We start from the raw sequence: 23,197 nt of genomic DNA on the forward strand, positions 1-23,197 counted from the left end.
GGACGCTAGAATAGATCTGATCGGATCAGATATTGATCCGATCAGATACTATACCACTAAGGGAGGCGTATGCTGCGTGCGTGGGTGTTAGCGGTACTGGCGCTAATCTGACGCTGCCTGGGGCGATGCATATCACCGCCGGGCGATCAGGGGGCTAAACCTTTATTCGGTAATAAACGGCGGGTGCCCTGACACTATAAAAAATAAACGAACTAACCAGCGTCAACCGTAACGTTTATACGGTGATCAGTGGTGAAAGGGTTAACTAGGGGGCAATCAAGGGGTTAAAACATTTATTAGGTAGTATATGGGGGTCCCTGACACTATAAAACGCTGACGGCGAACCTAAATATTTACGTCCCTAACTAGCGTCACCAGTGACACTAATACAGCGATCAGAAAAATGATCGCTTAGCAACACTGGTGACAGGGGGTGATCAAGGGGTTAAAACTTTATTAGGGGGGGTTAGGGGGGTATCCTAGACCTAAAGGGGGGTAATAATAACTGTCCCAACACTGTAACTGTCACAAACTGACACTATGCAGTAATCAGGAAAAAAAAAAAAAAAAAAAAAAAAAAACCTGCTGGTGTCAGTTTGTGACAGGGGGGGGGGTGATTGGGGGGGGATCGGGGGGCGATCGGGGGGGGATCGGGGTGTTTTGTATGCCTGGCATGTTCTAGTGTGTGTGTAGTGTGTTGTGCACTTACATTGATGTCTTCTCCCCTCGGCGCTGGAACGGAATACCGAGCTGAGGGGAGATGACATCATTTCCTTTGCTGCTGTTTAGCATACAGCAGCAAAGGAATGTTCCCATTGGCCGGCGGCGATCGCGAGGGGGGGGCCACGAACGGATGGCCTCCCCCTCATCTCGGATCGCCAGGGAACAGAACGGGACCGCCTCGGGCGGCGGGGGGGGGGGGGGGTCTGATCGGACCCCCCACCCGCGGAAGGCAAATCACGTACATGTACGTGATTTTGCCTGCCCGTGCTGCTTTGCCGACGTAAATCGGCGTTAGGCGGTCCTTAAGTGGTTAATTCAATGCCCATAATGACTGGCCAGTCTTCTCTCTTCTCTACATGTGCCTATACTCTCTTGCCTCTAAACTACTTTATCTAGCAGATTTACTACATATACCTGTGAACAGCACTATTCTTCCCTTTCTTATCTATAACACTCCGAAGGACAATAGACAGGGACAACATAACATATAACCACCAATCAATACAGTTCGATTAAGGGGAGTAAAATAGGTACCCTTTGTCCCGAAAATGCCTTACCGATCAAGGAAGTCTGATAACTCAAATGTAAGCAAAAGGCTTACCTCAGCCGGCTGATTATCAGAAATTCCCGGATCGTCTCAAGCTCCTCGTTTCGGATACTCAGGGTCACCTGGAATCCCCTCCTAAGGCAAAGCTCGCCATCCTGGCTCAGTTAAATTGATGATAGGCAACTCCTATCCTCATATTGATTAGTGGTTCCAAATTAATAATAACTACTGCAGTAGGGAACAGACACAAAAGATACGCTCAGCATCTTTCCAAATAACTGTTCTGCTTTATTATGACGCAATTGAAGGTTTTTATGCACATGATTACGTAGGTATCACATTAATATTACAATTGTACATTTATGGTAACAAGGGGCGTTACATAGGCAGGCTTATTCTAATCAGGACTCGAAAGAATGTAAACATTTACTGAAAACATTATTAGTGCTGTGTGCACAGTGAGGGCAATGTGCAATACATACAAAATACAATACAATTATATACAGAACTTACAAATTTCCATTACACATATATATGTAAAAGTCGTAGTGCCTCGCAAAGGCACCTCTGTATTCTGTGGTCCTAAGACCCCATGCACACTATACAACTTTTGTTGTCTGATTTCCTTAATGCCGCGTACACACGAGCGGACTTTGCGGCAGACTTTGTCCGGCAGACTTTTCGACGGACTTTACGACGGACTTTCTGAATGAACTGATTTGCCTACACACGATCAACCAAAGTCCGACGGATTCATACGTGATGATGTACGACCAGACTAAAACAAGGAAGTTCATAGCCAGTAGCCAATAGCTGCCCTAGCGTCGGTTTTTGTCCGTCGGACTAGCATACAGACGAGCGGACTTTTCGACCGGACTCAAGTCCATCAAAAAGATTTGAAACATGTTTAATTTCTAGGTCCGTCGAACTTTTGGGGAAAAAAAGTCCGCTGGAGCCCACACACGATCGAATTGTCTGACAGACTCCGGTCCGCCGAACCAAGTATGCCGTAAAGTCCGGTCGTGTGTACGCGGCATTAGAGTTACCAAAACCATGTAGTGCAAGGGCCTGCCTGAATGCATACAAATTGAATCTCTTAAGGTTTGACCTAATATTATATGGTTTTGGTAAATCTAAAGGGAAAAAAATCTAAAGAAAAGTGTATAGTGTGTATCCAGCTTTTCTCTATATTTGACAGTCTCCAAGTTGGAGCACATATAGGAGTGGATAAATTAAGGGCAGGTTTGCCTGGAGGGAGCCCATTTTCCCTTAAAGGCACAGGGACACATTGGACAGCCAGTAAGAGCACAATCAAAACAAAAGAGAATAGTTCCAGGAACCTTGCTCAGTAACCCATATGAATGGGAAGGAGTACTCGCCTCAAAAAAAGAGGGGGGTGATCATCTAACACTAAAAAACAAAAAGGAACATGATATACACTCTATTGAGTAAACTCCACAATGATTTATTGAAGACTTCTATAAGACCAGAATCAAGTCAAAAATGTCCTCCTGACCCCCACCCCCCACAACACCATATCTCCCCCACATACCAGTACCAAACCCCAATCCTACCTATACCGCCGACCAGATCCCCTCCCAATCCAATTCCCTAACTGGTCTAAAACACCCCCCCAAATGGGAGCTGGTGGATCCTCCGAGAATGGGGTCCCCCCTCCCTGTAATAAAACACCTGCACCACAAGAACCACTAATGCAGTACCTGAAGGGGCCAGCACCCCACCTTAAAACCTCAATGGGTGAAAAAAGTGCTGGAATCCTCAGGGGCACCAAAACTCTGATTTGGAAAAGATCCTATATTGTTAAACGAAGGATAAAGAACAGTCCAGGGGCCATGATTCCACTGAAAGTATGGGCAAGGTCACTTAAAGAAATCCTGCTGAAATAATAAAAAGATGACAACATAAATCCTCAGCTTTGAGGTAAAATGGATAACAAAAATATTGGCACATATGCACAATGGGGTGTCCATGAATTCCTACATGAACATAAATGCAGCTAGGATGAATATCGCATTAGAGATGGTAAGATTAGTGTTGGAATATATTGTGGTCAACGTTGTTAGAGCAAAAATGGAGATTGTTCAGGCAGTCCATGCATCAAAGCGAGACAGTAGGAGAGTCTTCAGATATAAAGTCATATGAGATCTAGCCTGAGGAGTGGGGATAATCTCATGTATATGGGTGTCAGGGAAATGGCCGTAGGAGAACTGGCAGTAGTGCCAGAACTGGTAATGGTCGCCTCCGGCACATTGCCATGCGCACTAGTGCAAGAAGTGGGAACAGAGATCCGCAACAGTGCTAACATGCGAACACGCCAATTGGCGAACGCGCATACTCACAACGTGACAGATGCGCCCACTTACTGGCCTATATAAGACTGCTGCTGAGTCCATCACATTGCTGGATTATTGTCAGCCTTCCTGTGTTCCTGAGCCTCTGTGCGTATTCTACTTGGATTTTCTGTTGTGACCCGGCTTGCTCCTGACCTGTCTGATCTGCTCTCCTGGTTTGACCTCCTGGCTTGCTTTACCGACTTTGCTGCTCTCTCCAGTGTCCGATCCCGGGTTGCATCACTGACTTTGCTACTGCTACCGGTTCCTGCACGCCTTCCTGTATCTGACCTTTTGCTTGACCCCGTTCCTGCTACCTGCCTCTTCCTCCTGTCAGATCTACAGTGTTTGACCCCTGGCCTGGCCTCCTTTACCGTCCCCTGCACACACCTTGCCAAGTATTACTGAGGATTCCTAGAGACTTTGGCCCAGCTGTGTATCCTGTATTATCTGGTATTCTTCAGGTGACTACCGACTCTTCTCTCCTGAATCCTTCTGGTAACCTGTCCTTCTTTGGGCACTACACCTTCTGTATCAACTTCAGGGGTGTACTGCACTCAGCCACAAGGGGAGCCCTCTCGGCATTTCAGCCTCCAACCAGGTACTTGACAATGGTTAACTGATCCCAAAATCAACTGCAGCTGATATGATTCCTATATGTACATCTGGCGTCTATGTGGTGTATGTTATTCACAGTCCTGCAGCAGAATCAATCCTGTAATCCAGCAGCCATTATGGGTGGTATTGCTCAAAGCTTGATCTTTAAGCAGAGCACACTCCTGAGATTCAATCCCTGCTGGTGTGCTGATGATACAGTCAATGGTGACACTGAGTCCAAACATTCCAGATAGCCCTCATGCTGCTAACTGATCCACAGGTGAAGGATAGCAAAAAAACGAAGCACAATGGCAACTGAAGGCATCCAATGTGTCCCCACACCAAACCCAGTGAACAAGCTGTGCAGATAAATGGCAACCACCCCAATCTATAACTAACCTTTGCAATAAGGTACACATGAAAGGGTTTAGCACATAACAAACAGAACATTTCCCAGCACATCTACCAACTAGCTGGCAAAACAATCAAATTGACCCTGTCTAACTATTTACAGACACTCCTTGTTTAACGACTTTCCTGTTTAATGACCACTCAGACTTACGACCAGCTCTCCCCACCCTAACAACCCAGCTATACATCATTGTATTGTTCATAACAGTACAGAATTTTCGTTTGTATTCTGTATTAATGCAAATTAAAACAACGTTATTGAGCCAGTGTTTTGTGTTTAGACCTTTTTTTTTCACAATACAGTACCGTACAGTAATTAAGAATGCTTAAAATATTGATTACTTGTGGCTCCTAGTTTTACAACCAATTTGTTTAACGACCTGTTTGTTGGAACAAAACCTGGTTGTTAAGTGAGGAGTACCTGTGCATTAAAAACAGAGGGTTTACTCTGCATCTGTGTTTACAAGTGACAGCTTGTCTCCCAATGGCTCCCACAGATCTGATCTCCTGAGCAGCTCCCACTGAGTGCAGGATGGGGACAAAGGACATGCACATAGGCGTACGCACAGGGTGTGCCGGATGTGCCTAATCACCCTGTGCAGTACAGATTCCCACAACTGCCCTGGCTCCCCACTCCTTCCCTCTGCAGCACTTCTGGCTTCCCTCCTCTCCTGCCGGCTGTTGCTGCAGAGATGTTTTAGGATGAGTGAGGGAAGGGGCAGGTAAATATGTATTTATCAGCCTCTTCCCTTTCTGAATGAACATGATGAGTGATGTGAGTAGTGTGTGTTTGAGCTTTGGGTGCACACCCTAATGCAATAGGCTGCGCACACATATGGACATGCATGTGCCCGGGGTGCAGTGCGGATGCTGACACCCCCCACTGGATAATCTCCCTGCAAGTAAGAGGCGGAGCCACCTACAGTGTGCGGGAAGTACTTTAGTCGGCTAGTTGCTTCAGCTTAATACAGCAAGAAAAGTAGGACGTGGTAGATGCTTTCTTGTCTGCATGCATGTCCATGGACATTCCTGGGTCTTAAACTGCTGACAAACACTGCCATAGCCAAAATTTACCATCCTGCTCTAGGGCCCAGTGCAATATCTCCAACAACAACTATTCCATTGCGGAAAAATGTCTAAATAAATTCCAAATGATCTGCTGAAGGAACAGGCTTCCACAACATTTTTGAAGGAACTTTAACAGACCATTGGTGACAGCCTGAACTAACTCAACCATTCGTAGGTATATGCAGAAACTTATCTAGCAAAACAACAATATAATCTTCTTTCTGCTCAGCCTTCTGTACAGCTGAGGTAATTTTTTGACCTAAACGATTAAAGGGAGCAGCAGTATATAGAAAGACTGTTTGTATAATATATATATATATATATATATATATATATATATATATATATATATAAAGAGGTCACCAAAATCATGAAGTAAAAAGCAGTAAAGGTGGAAAGTACACAGTCCAATGGCGCCATGGCGTACTTGCTGGGGACCTGGTATTTTTCCTTCAAATGTTGTCAGCACTGCAGGTCAGGTAGTGAGATGAAATCCCTAGATAGCAGTTAAAACCCAAAAGGGGTTCTATTGATTTCCCACTCTATCCAAATCTAGAACACTTTGGCTTGATATACACTATATTGTCAAAAGTATTGTGACGCCTGCCTTTACACGCACATGAACTTTAATGGCATCCCAGTCTTAGTCTGTAGGATTCAATATTGAGTTGGCCCACCCTTTGCAGCTATAACAGCTTCAACTCTTCTGGGAAGGCTGTCCACATGGTTTAGGAGTGTGTCTATGGGAGTGTTTGACCATTCTTCCAGAAGCGCATTTGTGAGGTCAGGCACTGATGTTGGAGGAGAAGGCCTGGCTTGCAGTCTGCGCTCTAATTCATCCCAAACTCGTTCTATTGGGTTGAGGCAGGCCAGTCAAGTTCCTCCACCCCAAACTTGCTTATCCATGTCTTTATGGACCTTGCTTTCTGCACTGGTGCGGAGTCATGTTGGAACAGGAAGGGGCCATCACCAAACTGTTCCCACAAAGTTGGGAGCATGAAATTGTCCAAAATGTCTTGGTATGCTGACGCCTTAAGAGTTCCCTTCACTGGAACTAAGGGGCCAAGCCCAACCCCTGAAAAACAACCCCACACCATAATCCCCCCTCCACCAAATGATTTGGACAATATAGTGTATTTCAACACATTACTCAGAAATGGTCCACTACTATCTCCTTCAGGAAACCCACCCTGAGAAATGCTAGGCAGCAATTGATGGAGGGCATGTAGACAGGAAGTGGCTGCAGATTAACAGCACAGAGTTGTAACAAACAATGATTTTAACAAATCTTTTATGGTCATTTTTTATTGCACCAAATTAAAGAGAAATACCTCCAGTTCAAAGGTAATGAATCTGGAAGCAATTAGGACAAACTCTAAGTTGGTGTACAGAGACAGGCAGAGTACCTGTATCTGTACGCTGTGTAGCAGAGTGGCATGTTTGCTCCTGCTACGCCCTCCCCTTCCCATCTGTCACTGGTTGTCAGGGATGCTGTAAGCTTCACAGTGAAGCTGCAGTGGGTGAAGTCTGATGGTGAAGCTGAGACACTAGTTCCCCATCAGGTCCACTCTCTCCTTGTGTTCGAAAACAGACAGTAGACGGATAGCAAGCTGTCTTTTGGCTATGGATCCACTTACTGCCTGCTGTCAATCACAAGGGGAGTGGACCTGATGGGAAAATAGTGCCTGTAAAGCACCATTAGACTCGCCCCTCCCCAGACACAAGACTTCTCAGCTGCTGTAATGTCTCTGTGACCTCTGCAGTGTAAAGATGAAGGCCAACTGCACCGAGGATGAAGTATTCATATGAACATTCTGGTCTTAATGCCCTTCTGTACGTGGTGCATGCCCCAGATTCATGTACCCTGTTTTGCAACAGGTACATGAATTTGTCACCTGTACCGACATTTGCCACGCAGAGACATGTGGGAATTTAAAAGAGTGTCTCAAGCTGAGCGTCTTAGGGGTTCCCTGGGGGGGGGGGGGGCATTGTGGAGCAGCGTTGCCTGAGTCCGCTTGGCATCTCCTTCTTTACTTCAGTTGGGCTGGAAGTAAAGCATTTCCTATCTACACATACAGTGTCTCAGACACTTTATATGAATTGTATAGTGACAATCAGCACCAAAAAAATCTAAAGTGCAATGTGCATATAACTATATAGATATCGAAATTAATATGAAAAAAAAATCATATGAAAAAACCCTCCCTACAGCTGCTATAACACTCACAATGATTCACCACAACAGTTGGAAATTTTTTTCCTTATAGTGAAGCGCTGTAAAGCATTTACATATTTATATAAAAAGCTTAAAAAAAAATAATAATCAACTTTTATATATTCAAAATAGTGATTGATATCCCAGTGAAATCAGTCCATATGTGCATAACATCTATTAGTGAAAAATCTATCTATCTCCATCTACTGATGAAGCCCAATCAGAGGGCGCCACGCGTATAGAGGGGAGGTGCCGAGCCCGTGACGTCACACAGTCGCTGTGAGTCCATGGTAGTGGTGAACGAGTGGACGTTTATTCTTATGTGGTTTTTATCCATGGATCCTGTAAGTGTGCCTAATTTTAGGACCTGTTTTTAATAAAGTAACAAGCAGTGAGCACTATGGAGATTGTGTTTATTATTACATGTGAACGATCGATTTGAGAGAGAAGCGGAGCTGAGCTGTTAGCGGTGATTACATGTTAATGATCGTTTGGAGAGAGAAGCAGAGCTGAGCTCCAAGCGATGAGGAAAGGAAAAACTGCCTTGATTTAATCTAAGTGAAGCTGTCAGCATGAGCACACTGCCTGGAGAGCCTAGGAGGATCAGCTGTTGTGGCGTGGAGGAGAGAAATCGTGGAGGAGAGGAAAGGAGTGACCATTATATGAGTTTTTTACTCATCTGTAAGGTGAGCAGGCAATTTGGATAGTGAAGGATACATACGTATTGATCTCAGTTAGGACGGATAAGCACAGCGGTGGATTGTTTTTTACACTGTGATAAATGAACTGTCTTTTTGACTATATGAATTTCCCCAACAGTTTTTTGGCAAACCCTTGTCATACAGTTACAGTTTACATCTACTTTGATTTGTTTGCCAACGCCCTTGAAATAAGTTTTGACAAACAGTAAGAATGTCGCACCTTCAATGCTCTTTGGTCTAATGGAGGCAAGGATTTATATGTGGTAGAACAGTCATACATTGAAAGGCAAACATGCCTAATTTTTTAAGTATAATGTTCTTTTTCTAAGTCAGCAAAATTCCATGTTGATTTACAAGTTTTTACAACTTCCATTTACAAGAACTCTTATCTTATCAAAGTGCTTTAAATCGACGCCTGCTGGGAGTTTCGGAGATTTCTCAAACGCAGGTCCTTCATATCCATACATGACCTCTCTTATAATTTCTACCTGCGTCACTGTTGGGGTTGCGTACTATGTCATCTCTCTGCCTCCTCCTATCAGCATCACAGCCTCTGCTATAAATAAATGCTGCTTAAGGGTCTAAGTTCATTGTCAATTTAGGAATGATAAAGAACAAAATAGCAATCTAAAAGGATTTAATTGATAGGGAATTGGAAGAACAATCAATAGTTCCCAAGGTGGGAACCTTCATAGATAACCAAAGGTCCCAACAATGAAAACTCAGTGGGGTCATATCCTTGTGCTGCTGGTTCTTTTCTGTAATTCTTCTGGTAAGTTATCACTTTAAATTAATCAGATTAACTATTTTTTGTTTAATGAAACATTTTTTGTCATTTAAAGTAAAATTTGGTAAAAATCAAAAACTAACTGAAACCAGCTAAACATTGTATTAAAATAGGGTCAGTTACATATTACAGTTTTAGTGTATTTTGTCATTTGCTGTTTCTGATGTTTTAGGCTATCCCTTTTTGCTTGATTAGTTTATTAGTTGTGTGGTGCACATTTTTGTAGCAGATCTTTGCAGCAGTTAAATCTTTCTCAATATTTAGTTACATATTTAGTAAATGGTCTTTCCTACCAGAAGCCCCATATGGCAAATTTCCAAGCAGACCATCACTTTGTATAATGTCTGCAATTTTATACTTGATGGGGCTGATTTACTAAGGGCTAAAGCACACAGGCATATTAAAATAGTCCTATCTACACTGGATCCAAAAATGCAAATTTTGGTGTATAATTACATGTGTGTTAATGTGAGTTTAGTGTTTAGAAGTGTATGCATGTAAACTCATTCTCTTGGCTTGAATACTCATTTATGCTAGCCACCTGAGTAAATTTACATGCATACATACATGTTTAAATGCATATGTATGGGAATTATGCCAGTAAGCTCCTCTCTGAACACAAGGTTGCATTTTTTTAAGCCATAAAATGTTTGACTCCCTAAAATGGATTACGCACTACATGTGGCCCTCATGGAACTGCATTTTGCTTTTATCGATTAAACTTTGGGACACTGGATCCCAATATTTGAGTGCTAAAACCCTGACATTTTAAAGTTCCCTTCTGGGCATCTCTAGTTTTGGATTCAGAATTGCTTGGATCACAAGGATGGTTTGCTGCTCTTTAAGGATGATCTGGATGTTTGATAAGCATCCTGCTGTTTTCCATACCCATTATAATTGATTTCAGTCATATACCAACAATACAGTCTGAATGGATTTAGTTTGACATATATTTTGAACTTTTGTGGGTCATGATTGCCCCTTATTTTGAGTATTAAAATGTATGATTGATTGTAGGCTTTAGGCAAAACTTCACACTTTAACATGTTTTTGTGAAGGGGTTTCCCCAGTGTGAAGACTTCAACATCTATGTTTAGCCTTTAGTGCTAAAGCCATTACAGCTATGGACAGTTAAAGAAACACGGGTATAAACTGTTGTATGGTGTTTTGAGGCCTCTAGTTCCAAGGCACTTATACACCTTGAGTACAAAAGGACATTAATAGGCAGATACCTACAAGGTGTGCCTGCCATGCTCCTTTGACTCTCCATATCGGACACACCTTGGCATGTATTACAAAGTATTTGATGTGACTGCTGTTTCCTAAATAATATGCAAAACCCGAGTATTGGATATTTTAAGGACATTCACTTGGCTGGTACACCAGAGTACATCTACCTTGTCCATATGTCCACCCATCAATGGTGTGCATAGTCATTGGGCACGGTAGTGGCAGATTCCTTTCAGTGAGGCTGAACCATTGGTCTTGATTTTACTGTTCATTATGCTCACTTAAATAAGAGTTCTATCATATAATATCTTGACCATTTCGGATGCCCGAGCCCACCATTTGGGGGAAGCCGCTATAAATGTCAAAAAGAAAAATACCCAAGCTGGTTGTTTTTTTTGGACTTAATATGAAGATTATGAATTATGTTGGGGTATAATGGGGTTAAATCTATATTTGAGGCATTTGTTTTTAGGATGAGCCATGGTCTTTCTTATGTGTTTTGATGAATTAAATATGTTTGTATTTTGGCTAAAAGCAGTTCATAGGTCTATATTTATATGTTAGACTCTGTATGTTGAAGTTGTGTGAGTCCACTAAGTAGGTTTTGTCCTGTCCTGCTAAACCAACTGTCACTACCTGTACATAATGACTCCCCATTTAAGACTGTGTACCCCATAAGATGGCAAAGCCAAATCTACGATCAATATAGTACCCAAGGGCATAATAAAAGCATTTGATATCTGAACACACATATCAGATAAGAGGCTCAATTTATGAGCGGCAGCTATTTTCACCCAAACAAGATTTTGGCCATATGGCTAAAATGGAGATACTTATCTCTATGTCCAGGCTTTGTGAATTGAGTGTATTACCTGCCATTATGTCAGGATATGTGCAGGTTGTATTTAACCGATGCTGCCCTGGGCACCTATGGGTGATGACTTCCTCTTTTCCTTAAGATCAAAATTATACTAATAATCTAAATGTTTAAGGAAAAGCAAGCAGAACAGCTTGCTGTGTCAAGAATGTCTTGTAAAAGGGGCTTTGTGTCTTTTTTTAGGGTGGTCTGCACCCTGTGCCTGCCAGTATTTGCTCCATTTTTTCTTGGCTGGGGTATATAAAGTATGTGTGTGGGGGAGATGCTAGGTTGGTTTGTGCATAGGAAGAGTTAGGCATGAAGAACCCCATTTGGTGGAGGTAAAATGGCTAGATGAGCTAATGCTCCCTCTCATCGGGGGCCCAGTTTGGGCCTGGTTCAGCATGGTCAGGCTAATGAAATGTGAGATTAGCCTCTGCATAGACTCAGACCTACACTGTCATTCAATACCTCATGCAGGACCATGTGTTTTATGCCATTTATGTGGACCTTGTAAAATCATTATTATTATTATTATTATACAGGATTTATATAGCACCAACAGTTTATGCAGCACTTTACAATATAAAATGGAGACAATACAGTTACAGTACAATAAAATACAATAAGGGGGCCCTGCTCAGAAGAGCTTACAATCTAATAGGGTGGGGGCAGGTGGTACATAAGGTTGTGATAGGCTTCCTTGAAGAGATGAGTTTTCAGGTATTGCCTGAAGGCAGCTTGAGTAGAAGATAGCCAGACAGAATGAGGTAGAGAATTTCAGAAGATGGGAGAGGCTCTAGAGAAGTTCTGGAGACAAGCATGGGAGGAGGAGACAAGGGAGCTTGAGAGCAAGAGGTCTTGAGTGGAGCGGAGAGGATGGTTTGGGTGATATTTGGAGACAAAATTGGTGATTTAACCTGGGGCAGAGTTGTGAATGGCTTTGTATGTTGTGGTTAGTATTTTGAATTTAAGTTGCTGGGCGATCAGGAGCTGGTGTAGGGATTGGCGGAGAGGGGTGGCAGACACTGAGTGGTTGGCATAGTAAATGAGCCTGGCAGCAGCATTCATGATAGACTATAGAGAGGTAGGCCTATAAGGAGGGAGTTGCAATTGTGAAGGCGAGTGATAACAAGGGAGTGAATAAGTAGCTTGGTGGTTTCATTAGTTAAAAAGGATATTAAATAAAGTTATGAAATAAATCATTCAAAAATGCAAGTTCCCTGACTAGACATTCTGTTAATGGGTGAACTGGGAGGCATGTAATGCAAACATGGCATGGAGCATTTTAACACCCTGGTGGGCCTGGTCGGCAGCGAGGGCAGGTATCCTGTGTTTGTGTTCCTGTGGCCCTTTGGGAAAAAACAAAGCAAGGAGGATTCTGCTGCTGTTTTGAGATGTAATTGAGGGGGACTGTCTCAGGAAGCAATATGCCTTTTGAATACTTGCGCTATTACAGGTGAACCAGTTCAGCCAACCATGGACTGTCACTTACAGTGTGTTAACAAAACTTCTATACTGACTAGGGGTGATGGGGTCAATTCACTAAGAGTTAAATAACGCTGAAAAAAATGAGGTAAAATAACGTATGTGTTTATGCTTGTGCAATTGTGCAAATGTCCAACTCACTAAGAATTGTGCGATAAATACAGTATCTCACAAAAGTGAGTAAACCCCTCACATTTTTAAAAATATTTTATTCTATCTTTTCATGTGACAACACTGAAGAAATGACACTTTGCTACAATGTAAAGTAGTGAGTGTACAGCTTGAATAACAGTGTAAATTTTCTGTCCCCTCAAAATAACTCAACACACAGCCATTAATGTCTAAACCACTGGCAACAAAAGTGAGTACACCCCTAAGTGATAATGTCCAAATTGGGCCCAATTAGCCATTTTCCCTCCCCGGTGTCATGTGACTCGTTATACATTGGTTTAACAGGAAAGGTTCCACTTAGAACAGGCCTCGTCATGATTGACCAAAGAAGTGACTTATGAGGCTGTCGTCCCAGAAGGAAGCCTCTTCTAAAGATGATGCACAAGAAAGCCTGCAAACAGTTTGCTGAAGACAAGCAGACTAAGGACATGGATTACTGGAACCATGTCCTGAGGGCTAATGAGACCAAGTTAAACTTATTTTGTTCGGATGGTGTCAAGTGTGTGTGGCGGCAACCAGGTGAGGAGTACAAAGACAAGTGTGTCTTGCCTACAGTCAGCACTAGGGAGCTACAGTTCATTGAGGGAACCATGAAAGCCAACATGTACTGTGACATACTGAAGAAGAGCATGATCCCCTCTCTTCGGAGACTGAGCCGCATGGCAGTATTCCAACATGACAACGACCCCAAACACACCTCCAAGATGACCACTGCCTTGCTGAAGAAGCTGAGGGTAAAGGTGATGGATTGGGCAAGCATATCTCCAGACCTAAACTCTATTGAGCATCTGTGGGGCATCCTCAAACTGAAGGTGGAGGAGCGCAAGGTCTCTAACATCCACCAGCTTCATGATGTAGTCATGAAGGAGAGGAAGAGTACTCCAGTGGCAACTTGTGAAGCTCTGGTGAACTCCATGCCCAAGAGGGTTAAGGTACTGCTGGGAAATAATGGTGGCCACACAAAATATTGACAATTTGGGCCCAATTTGAACTTTTTCACTTAGGGGTGTACTCACTTTTGTTGCCAGCGGTTTAGACATTAATGGCTGTGTGTTGAGTTATTTTGAGGGGACAGCAAATTTACACTATTATAGAAGCAGTACACTCACTACTTTACATTGTAGCAACGTGTCATTTCTTCAGTGTTGTCACATGAAAAGTTAGAATAAAATATTTACAAAAATGTGAGGGGTCTACTCACTTTGGTGAGATACTGTAACTACTGCGGTAAAGTTTTGATAATGCGGTATCTACCGCATATTTTCATGCGGTCATTTTTCGCATTGAGATGGTTGCTAAGGAGCGTGCCAGGAAGTCGGCCTCCCTGTCCTTAACAGCAGATGACTCATCAACTGTCAGCAGGTTCCCTGCTGCAGCTGAATGTAAATAAAAAAATCCCAGCAATTAAAAAAATTATAAAAATAAACAGCGTGGGGTCCTCCCCAAATGCCCTGGTATGGATTTTAAGGGGAACCCCACGCCAAAATAAGAAAAAATGCGTGCCCCTCCTCCCAAATTCCATACCAGACCCTTATCCAAGCATGCAGCCTGGAAGGTCAGAAAAGGGGGGTGGGCAAGCAAGCGAAAATCACGCTGCTTGCCACCACTGCCGGCCCCTAAAAAAGAAATGCTCCGCTCGCAACAAATGCTCCGCCGTGTAACAGTTCTTAAATAGGTAAGGGGTGGGGCCACCTGGCGGCGTCACCTGGTGGCACCTCCCCCTGTGATGTTACCGGCCCAGCTGACAGCTGATGAGTCATCTGTTGTTAAGGATGTGGGAGCCAGCTTCCCGGCCCGCTCCTTAGCAACCATCTATTGGGAGGGACCCCAAGCTGTTTCTGACAAATACCACATGTGATACCACCAGCAAAACTTGCATATTTTTTTACTCTCTGTTCCATTTGTGAATTGGACTTAAGAGCTTACTGCATGGGTTTTTGACAATATTCACCGGCACATTTTTCATTTTGTGGTAAATACTACATAATCATTATTTTTTTGTGAAATGGACTTCATTAACCGCATGCAATCATTTATGCAAATGAGTCACATGACTCATTACACGTGACAGTGTTATCGCATGCGGTTAGTGACATTAATGACATATAGTCTATTATATGACTTCCCTGATCTTTCCCTGAGGAAGCACAGTTCTGTGAAACACGTCGAGAAAGTGACCTGGCTCCACTGCATGACACAGTCGAAAATCATGCCTGGAACCCCAAAAATATGTAAAGTTTATTAAGACAGTGGAAACAACAGGACACATGTATGGAGATATTTATGATGAGATTTGTAATGTTTTACAACATTTGTTACTAACATGCTTTCAAAAGATCTATATCAGACTTATTTTGTAAAAAATAAAAGATTTGCTTTATATCTGTATAATATTGCAGCTGTTTGACTTTTCTGACACCTTAAAAGTTCCAGTGGACTACACCGTAGTTGTATGTACATGGTCTTTACACATTGTATATTATGGGAATGGCAACCTAAACTCTTGCTATGCTTTGATACAATATATAAAATTTTTCAAACATGTTCACAATCAGTTATATATAAAGGAATCCAGCCTTGCCCACTTTTTCCCTAATAGCCACCAGAAGCTTTGTTCGGTCCAATGGTGAGTGATCCTCAATGTGCCCCAGACACCTCCCTCCCCCCTCATCCATCCAGACCAATAGGAATTCATGGAAATGACACAGCATATTTTAGTTTACAATTTGTATTCAACCAACAAGCAATTTTTAGGACCTATAAATTTCCATTCTCTTTAAACAAACACCCATTTTATTGGGTTTGTGTAAGGATTGTGTAACTGATTTTGCAATTTTGGTCCAGAGGAAGGCTAAACAAACCCTCTGCTCCAATTATTCTTTATAGGAGGAAACAAATATCCTTCTGGGCTAGGCAAATACAAGAAAGATCTATACCTCAGCCCAGATATTTTTCCATAATAACTATAGCCATGGATACAATTAGAAAATCATCCAATATCTTTTAAAATTCTATGAATAATTTTTCCATAACTACATTTTGTAGTAAGCCATTCCACAGCTTACTTGCTCTTGATGTACTTTTTCTATTCTTACAATGAAATCGTCTTTCACCGTATACAACTGATGTTCTCTTATTGTACAGCCCTTAGAATAATATGTGAATTTGCCAAATCCTTGTACTGACCTTAGATGTATTAATGCAGATTAGGGATGAGCTGAACGCACCCAGGCATCAATCTGAAACACACTGAGATCAATGGGAGCCAAACCTTTAAACCAATTCTGGACAGTTTCAAGGCTCATAGGCAAGTGATTGTTAAAAAGCACATGGGGGCTTGGACACTGCCCTAGGGAACATGTACCAATGTAGAAAAAAATGTAAAATGATCATATGGGAGAGGGTATTTTCAGGTGCATTTATAGGTGCCTTAATGGGCAGCATTGGAAATACACAAATCCTTCAAACAACACGAGTAGGGGATGACTAAGTTTAGTTTACTTACAGTCAAAGCAAAATGGCCCTTATGCTGCCATTTGTGGTTGAAATCCTTGGTCCTCTGATCCACTGCTACCCCTGTAGTCGTAATCTTCTGATGCCATAGGGGTTAATAAGAGTAGAAGGGACCTGTCATATGTCTATACCTGCCCTTTCCGCCCCCGTCCTCCATTCACAGAAGCTGTACTATAGCTTCCTTGGATGAAAAGTGCTCTATGAATGATGAATGAAAGGCCCATCTCCTCCATTCATAGGTTCATATGTCGCCTTTCATTCACAATCTCATTTCATTCATAATTTGTGTATTTTTTCTAAAACTCAATACAGAAAAATTGTGCAGATTTGTAGCACAGTCTTTCATCATTTGTACTTCTCCTTTAATTTAGTATAATTAGCAATTTTATTTTGCACTTTATAACATTCTTTAAATGTCCTTGATGAACTATCAGTACTATCAGTACCCTTAAGCTTTTTAACTGCTTATCTGTCTTATCATGTAATTTTTTTGCCTTTAGCTATATGCAGTTTATTTTTTTCCTAGAGTTGTTTTCTTATAGGGAATGCACCCACTACCATATATATTTAATTAGTAAATAAATTTAATTAGTAAAGAAAACTACAGCAGGGTAGAGCGGATTCTTGCACTGCACTCTATTCAGAATTTTTTTTTTTTACAAAAAAATCACTTTTATCGTTTAAACCCTGTTTTTAATAAATTACTGTGCAAACCATGATTGAACTGAAGAAAAATCTGGGCAAATTTTGGGTTAGCAATTTTTTTCTCACTTTAGCTTGGTAAATACGCTAGTATGTTGTATAAAATGTTAACTACTGTATTTATTGGCGTATAACACTCACTTTTTCACCATGAAAATCGGGTGCAAATAGCGTGTGCGTGTTATACGCCAATACTTCAATTTTAGCTGCCTCGGAGGGGACAGGGAGGATGGCGGGACGAGCACCATCAGATTACATACAGTGAGAATCTCCTGTTTACTTGGCAGCCTCTGTAATAGGAAGTCCCGTCTCCTGGGCCGCCATTGGAGCACTGTTTTGTCTATCATAGGAGATTCTCACTGTATGTAATCTGTCGGCGCTCGTCCCGCCCCCCTCCCTGTCCCATCTAGGCTGCAGATGGGCATCGATCAGGCTGCACTGATGGCAATGGTGAGGCTGCTGCATTGATGGCAATGGTAAGGGTGCTGCATTGATGGAAATGGTGAGGCTGCAGATGGGCATTGATCAGGCTGTATTGATGGCAATGGGAGGCTGCAGATGGGCATTGATCAAGCTGCATTGATGGCAATGGTGAGGCTGCAGATGGGCATTGATCAGGCTGCATTGATGGCAATGGTGAGGCTGCAGATGGGCACTGACCCTTATTTTGCTTCAAAGTTCCTTATTTAAAATTTAGGTTTTTTCCTGAAACTTCCCTCTTAAAATGAATGTGCGTGTTATACGCCTGTGCGTGTTATACGCCGATAAATACGGTATTTAATTTCTCTTTGATGATTTGTTCACTATAGATACGTCAGCGCAAGAAACATCTCCAACTCCAGGTAAAATCTTCTTCTATAAAACTATCATCACAGAAATGTAGCAGTAAATGGGAATCATTTGTGGCTGTATTTTGTGGTTTCTTTCTTGGATGGGAAGGTGAAGTTTGACTTTAAGGCTGGGTTCACACTGCAGACGGATGTGGCTCGCAGCAGGGGTCTGTTGCGTCCCTGTCTTCCATTTCAGGGACGAATCAGGGTCAAATTTTTGGCTGAATTCAGCCCTGAAACTGAGCCAAAGAAGCACAGGACTCCTGTGCAAGCCTCTCCAAAGCCACCACGGAGATATGTGAACCGGCTCCCTAGAGAGCCAGTCACAATCTCCTGTAATGCAAATTGGATGCGGGGAAACCCGCATCCAATTAGCACTAGTGTCAATGAGAGCAGTTGTGGCACTATCATTTAAATTATAATACAATTGCTCTGAGGTAATCTTTTAACCTCTAAAGCAGAGATGGTGTTTTTAGGTTCATGCCTTTTGCTATGTAGACTGCTGCCACATCAAAGGTAGCGAAGGCCACACAACTCCTGAAAATACACTGGAGCCCCCCCAGATATCCTCTAAACTAATAAAACAAGTTTTGTGGCACCTACCTGTCACAGCCTTTAGGCTTTCATCAGTTACTGGTACCTGAACACAGATGCCCCAATGGGTCCTTTTCAAATGGAGTAAGAGCCAGCCAATCAGAGGCTCTGCCTAACCACAAATGCTTCCTTTTGTAAGAAGGCAAATGACGAAGGTAAGAATTCACGTTCGAACAAAAATGATGACTGGCTGGTTGAGAATGAATATCACCCTTTGTGAAAAGGTATGTGACCCATCGCCATGAATGTGTTCATGTACCAGCAGCCAGAGATAGATTTTCTTATCGGCTTAGCTACTAGGAAAGCTAAGAGGTTAAAACATGGTTGTCAACATGACCCAATCCATAAAGTACAGAATATGCAGCACCTGGGTTTCATGTTTATCCCTTTGATTTAAAGCACCCAAAGGACTCACTTACCTGTGTAATACTGAACAAGGGTTGACAGTACTCAGGAACTAAGCTGGAATTGATGGGTAATGTCTGCAATGAACCACATGTATACTCAAAAAGGTTGCTGGTGACTTATCCCAAAGATTAAAACAGTACAAATTTGAATGACAACGTTACCACAAGGCTGTAAGGCTGGCTTAGGCACTGATGGATCACCAATGGACACCGACCATGCAAAGCCACAAAGACACATCAGCTGCAGTGTGTGGTGTGTAGGGCCAGACCCTGTGGCAAGGAAAGATGGTGTCACTGACACTGGCAATGTACGTAGAGCCAAGCAGCTGACTGTGTCCAGGGGAAAAGCTCTGTGGTGAGCGTCGAAGGAGGGGGTGTCACCGAAGGCAAGCCAGAACTGAGGTATCGGAGAAGGAACCAGCCGCGGCCAAGGTGGAGGGGCGTCTCTGTTGCCGTGACTACCGGTTTTGCGCACGTTATAGTGACGTTGTCATTCAAATTTGTACTGTTTTATTCTTTGGAATAAGTCATCAGCAACCTTTTTGAGTATACATGTGGTTCATTGCAGCCTTTTCCCATCAATTCCAGCTCAGTTCCTGAGCGTTGTCAACCCTTTTTGTCTTCAGCATTGCAGCATTTGATCCTTTGCCATTAAACAGTAGTACGGTTCAGCTGAACATATATTGCATTATGTGGTTTTCCTGTAAATAGCGCCTGGGACTTAATCCTTCATTTACTTGTGTAAGTAAATTTTAGCTTGAGATATTGAGCTCTGTCAACAACAAGCTTATTCCAGCAAGAGGTAGGGAACAACTAGAAAATATGAGTGAAGGAATGTCCAGTTCCTGTACCAGGTTTTACAACACCACACATAATAGCCCTGATTCATTGAGCTGAGAGAGCACTTAAAGTGGTTCTAAAGGCAGAAGGTTTTTTATCTTACTATATTCTATGCATTAAGATAAAAATCCTTCTGTGTGCAGCAGCCCCCCTAATACTTACCTGAGCCCAATCTTGATCCAGAGCTGTTGCACAAGAGCCTCAGCTGTCCAGGACTCTGCTGTCAATCAAAGTCATGAGAAGAGAGAGGGGAAGGGACTAAGCCACTGTTCCGTGTCTGAATGGACACACAGAACAGTGTCTCGGTTTGGGTGCCCCCATAGCAAGCTGCTTGCTGTAGGGGCAGAAGGGAGGGGCCAGGAGCGTTGGCGAGGGACCCCAGAAGAGGAGGAGGATTGGGGCTACTCTATGCAAAACCATTACACAGAGCAGGTAAGTATAACATGTTTGCTATTTTCAAATGAAAAAAAAACAAGACTTTAGTATCACTTTAAGACCTCCTAAAGTTTTCCTAAGGCATGCTAAAGTAGCATCTCAGTCAGTGTATTGTATATTTGAATGTCATGCTTTAAAGTGTTTGTGAAACCCTAATGCCGCGTACACACAATCGGACTTTCCACCAACAAAACTGTGTTTTATTGTTCGAAGGATGTTGGCTCAAACTTGTCTTGCATATACACGGACACACAAATGTTGGTCAACAATTCCGAACGTAAGAATGCGGTGATGTACAAGACGAACGACGAGCCGAGAAAAATGAAGTTCAAGTGTGGCTCCTTCTACTTGATTCAGAGCATGCGTGAACTTTTGTGTGACGGACTTGAGTACACACGATCAGACTTTCCGACAACTAAGTTTTGTTTGCGGAAAATTTGAGAACCTGCTATCAAACATTTGTTGGCGGAAAGTCCGACAGCAAATGTTCTATGGAGCATACACACGGTCGGACTTTCCGTCAACAAGCTCAAATCCAACATTTCCCGCTGGAAAATTTGACCACGTGTACGCAGCATTAAATTGGATTGCTCTTAGTTGATCCTTTTATCTGTAAATATATAGTTGAAAGCCTTTTGTTATTTGTGTTTGCTAAGTACAAAAATTACCTCTCAATCCCACTATATATTCGGTGAGCTTGCAAGTTTCTGTGTTCTCAGCAGTTTCATCTTAACCAATGTTATCAACCCTGCTTTGTTCAAATCTGTAGACTACAGAACACCTCCTCCTTGTGTTATGGAGGATTTGCAGAGGGGAAGGCTTTCTGTAAACACTTCCTGTCTTAGGGTGACAACTATGTTCTTCCATAAAGAATATGTTTTGCCCTGTACACACGGTCGGATTTTCCGACGTAAAATGTGCGATCGGAGCTTGTTGTTTGAAATTCTGACCGTGTGTAGGCTCCATTGGACAGTTTCCATCAGAATTTCCATCGCACAAAATTTGAGATCTGGTTCTCAAATTTTCCGACAACAAAATCCGTTCGCGTAAATTCCGATCGTGTGTACACAATTCTGAAGCACAAAGTTCCACGCGTGCTTGGAATCAAGCAGAAGAGCCGCACTGGCTATTAAACTTCATTTTTCTCGGCTCGTCGTATGTGTTGTACGTCACCGCGTTCTTGATGTTCGGAATTTCCGACAAGATTTGTGTGACCGTGTGTATGCAAGGCAAGTTAGAGCCAACATCCGTCGGAAAAAATCCATGGATTTTGTTGTTGGAATGTCCGATCGTGTGTACGGGGCATATGACTGTTGTAACCGTAGGACAGGAAATGTGTTTTTCGCAGGATCACCATGTAAAAATAAAGGAATAAAAAAAAAAAAAATGCATCATGTCATCCAGTGGCGGCTGGTGGTGAATTTTTCGTGGTGGGGGTGGCAAAGCGAGCACCCACAGCCACACCCCCCCAGTCCGGCAGTCGGTCGGGTTTTCTGCACCGACAACCCCCCCCACGGTTGGTCGGTTACGAGCCTGGCACTTATCCCGTCTATGGCGTGGGCAGAGCTTCCATCCAGGCGATGGGCTTCATTCGCTATTGTCACACAACTGGGCGGCCCACCCTTTTGTGAAGCCTATTAGAGTCTCTGGCTCTAATCATGTGGTTCAAAAAAATAAAAATAAAACCTGATTGGAATCTATGTGTTCGGCGCCCCGCATGTAGATTAAGGGGCCAGACGCCCTGCACTACGGGTCGCCACTGATGCCATCACATCTAAGAGCTGGTAAGTTGTCATATATTACATTTTCTTTAATGGTTTAAATAAACATTAAGTGCTATTACCACAACTGGAAGTGGACCTTGCAATAGAAAAGAAAGTTTGTTCATTGAATCAGGGTCTCCAACCCCCTTTAAGGCTGGGTTCACACCTATCCGAATTGGATACGGATTTCTCTGCATCCAATTCGCATAGCAGGAGATTGTGACCGGCTCTCTATGGAACTGATTCACACATCTCCGCAGCGGCTCCGATGTGATTTGCAAAGGAGCCCTGTGCGTCTTTTGGGCCGTTTCAGGTCCGAATTTAGACAAAAATTTGGGCTGAAATCGGACCTGAAACTGTGAATGGAGACACACCGGACACCTGCTGTGAGCTGCTGCGTGTTATAGTATGAACCCAGCCTAAAAACTCACCAATGATGTGCATTGAAATACAAACCTGTGTGAAAAACAAGTTAGAATATGTACACTCTATTGTCAAAAGTATTGGGACGCCTACCTTTAACCGCACGCAATCTTTAATGACATCCCAGTCTTCGTCCGTAGGGTTCAATATTGAATTGGCCCACCCTTTGCAGCTATAACAGCTTCAACTCTTCTGGGAAGGCTGTCCACGAGGTTTAGGAGTGTGTCTATGGGAATGTTTGACCATTCTTCCAGAAACGCATTTGTGAGGTCATGCACTGATGTTGGATGAGAAGGCCAGTCAAGTTCCTCCACCTCAAACTTGCTCTTCCATGTTTTTATAGACTTTGCTTTGTGCACTGGTCCAAATCATTTGGTGGAGTGGGGATTATGGTGTGGGGTTGTTTTTCAGAGGTTGGTCTTGGCCCCTTAGTTCCAGTGAAGGGAACTCCTAAGGCATCAGCATACCAAGACATTACAAATTGTCTGACGCCTTAACAGTTCCCTTCACTGAAATGAATGAACCCCACACCATAATCACCCCTC

General features: G+C 42.8%; 1 protein-coding gene across 1 annotated transcript in view; it reads left to right on the forward strand.

Annotated features, from left to right (window-relative positions):
* Positions 1-9,208: 9,208 nt before the first annotated feature.
* LOC141133458 (uncharacterized) overlaps positions 9,209-23,197 on the forward strand; it is a 68,792-nt gene continuing 54,803 nt past the window's right edge. Inside the window, exon 1 of the mRNA XM_073622846.1 lies at positions 9,209-9,385. Within this exon, the coding sequence (XP_073478947.1) occupies positions 9,328-9,385 (58 nt within the window). The 5' untranslated portion in view covers positions 9,209-9,327. The remainder of the gene's footprint in view (positions 9,386-23,197) is intronic.

This window comes from Aquarana catesbeiana, linkage group LG03 (genome assembly GCF_042186555.1).
Source record: "Aquarana catesbeiana isolate 2022-GZ linkage group LG03, ASM4218655v1, whole genome shotgun sequence".
Classification (NCBI taxonomy): Eukaryota; Metazoa; Chordata; class Amphibia; order Anura; family Ranidae; genus Aquarana; species Aquarana catesbeiana.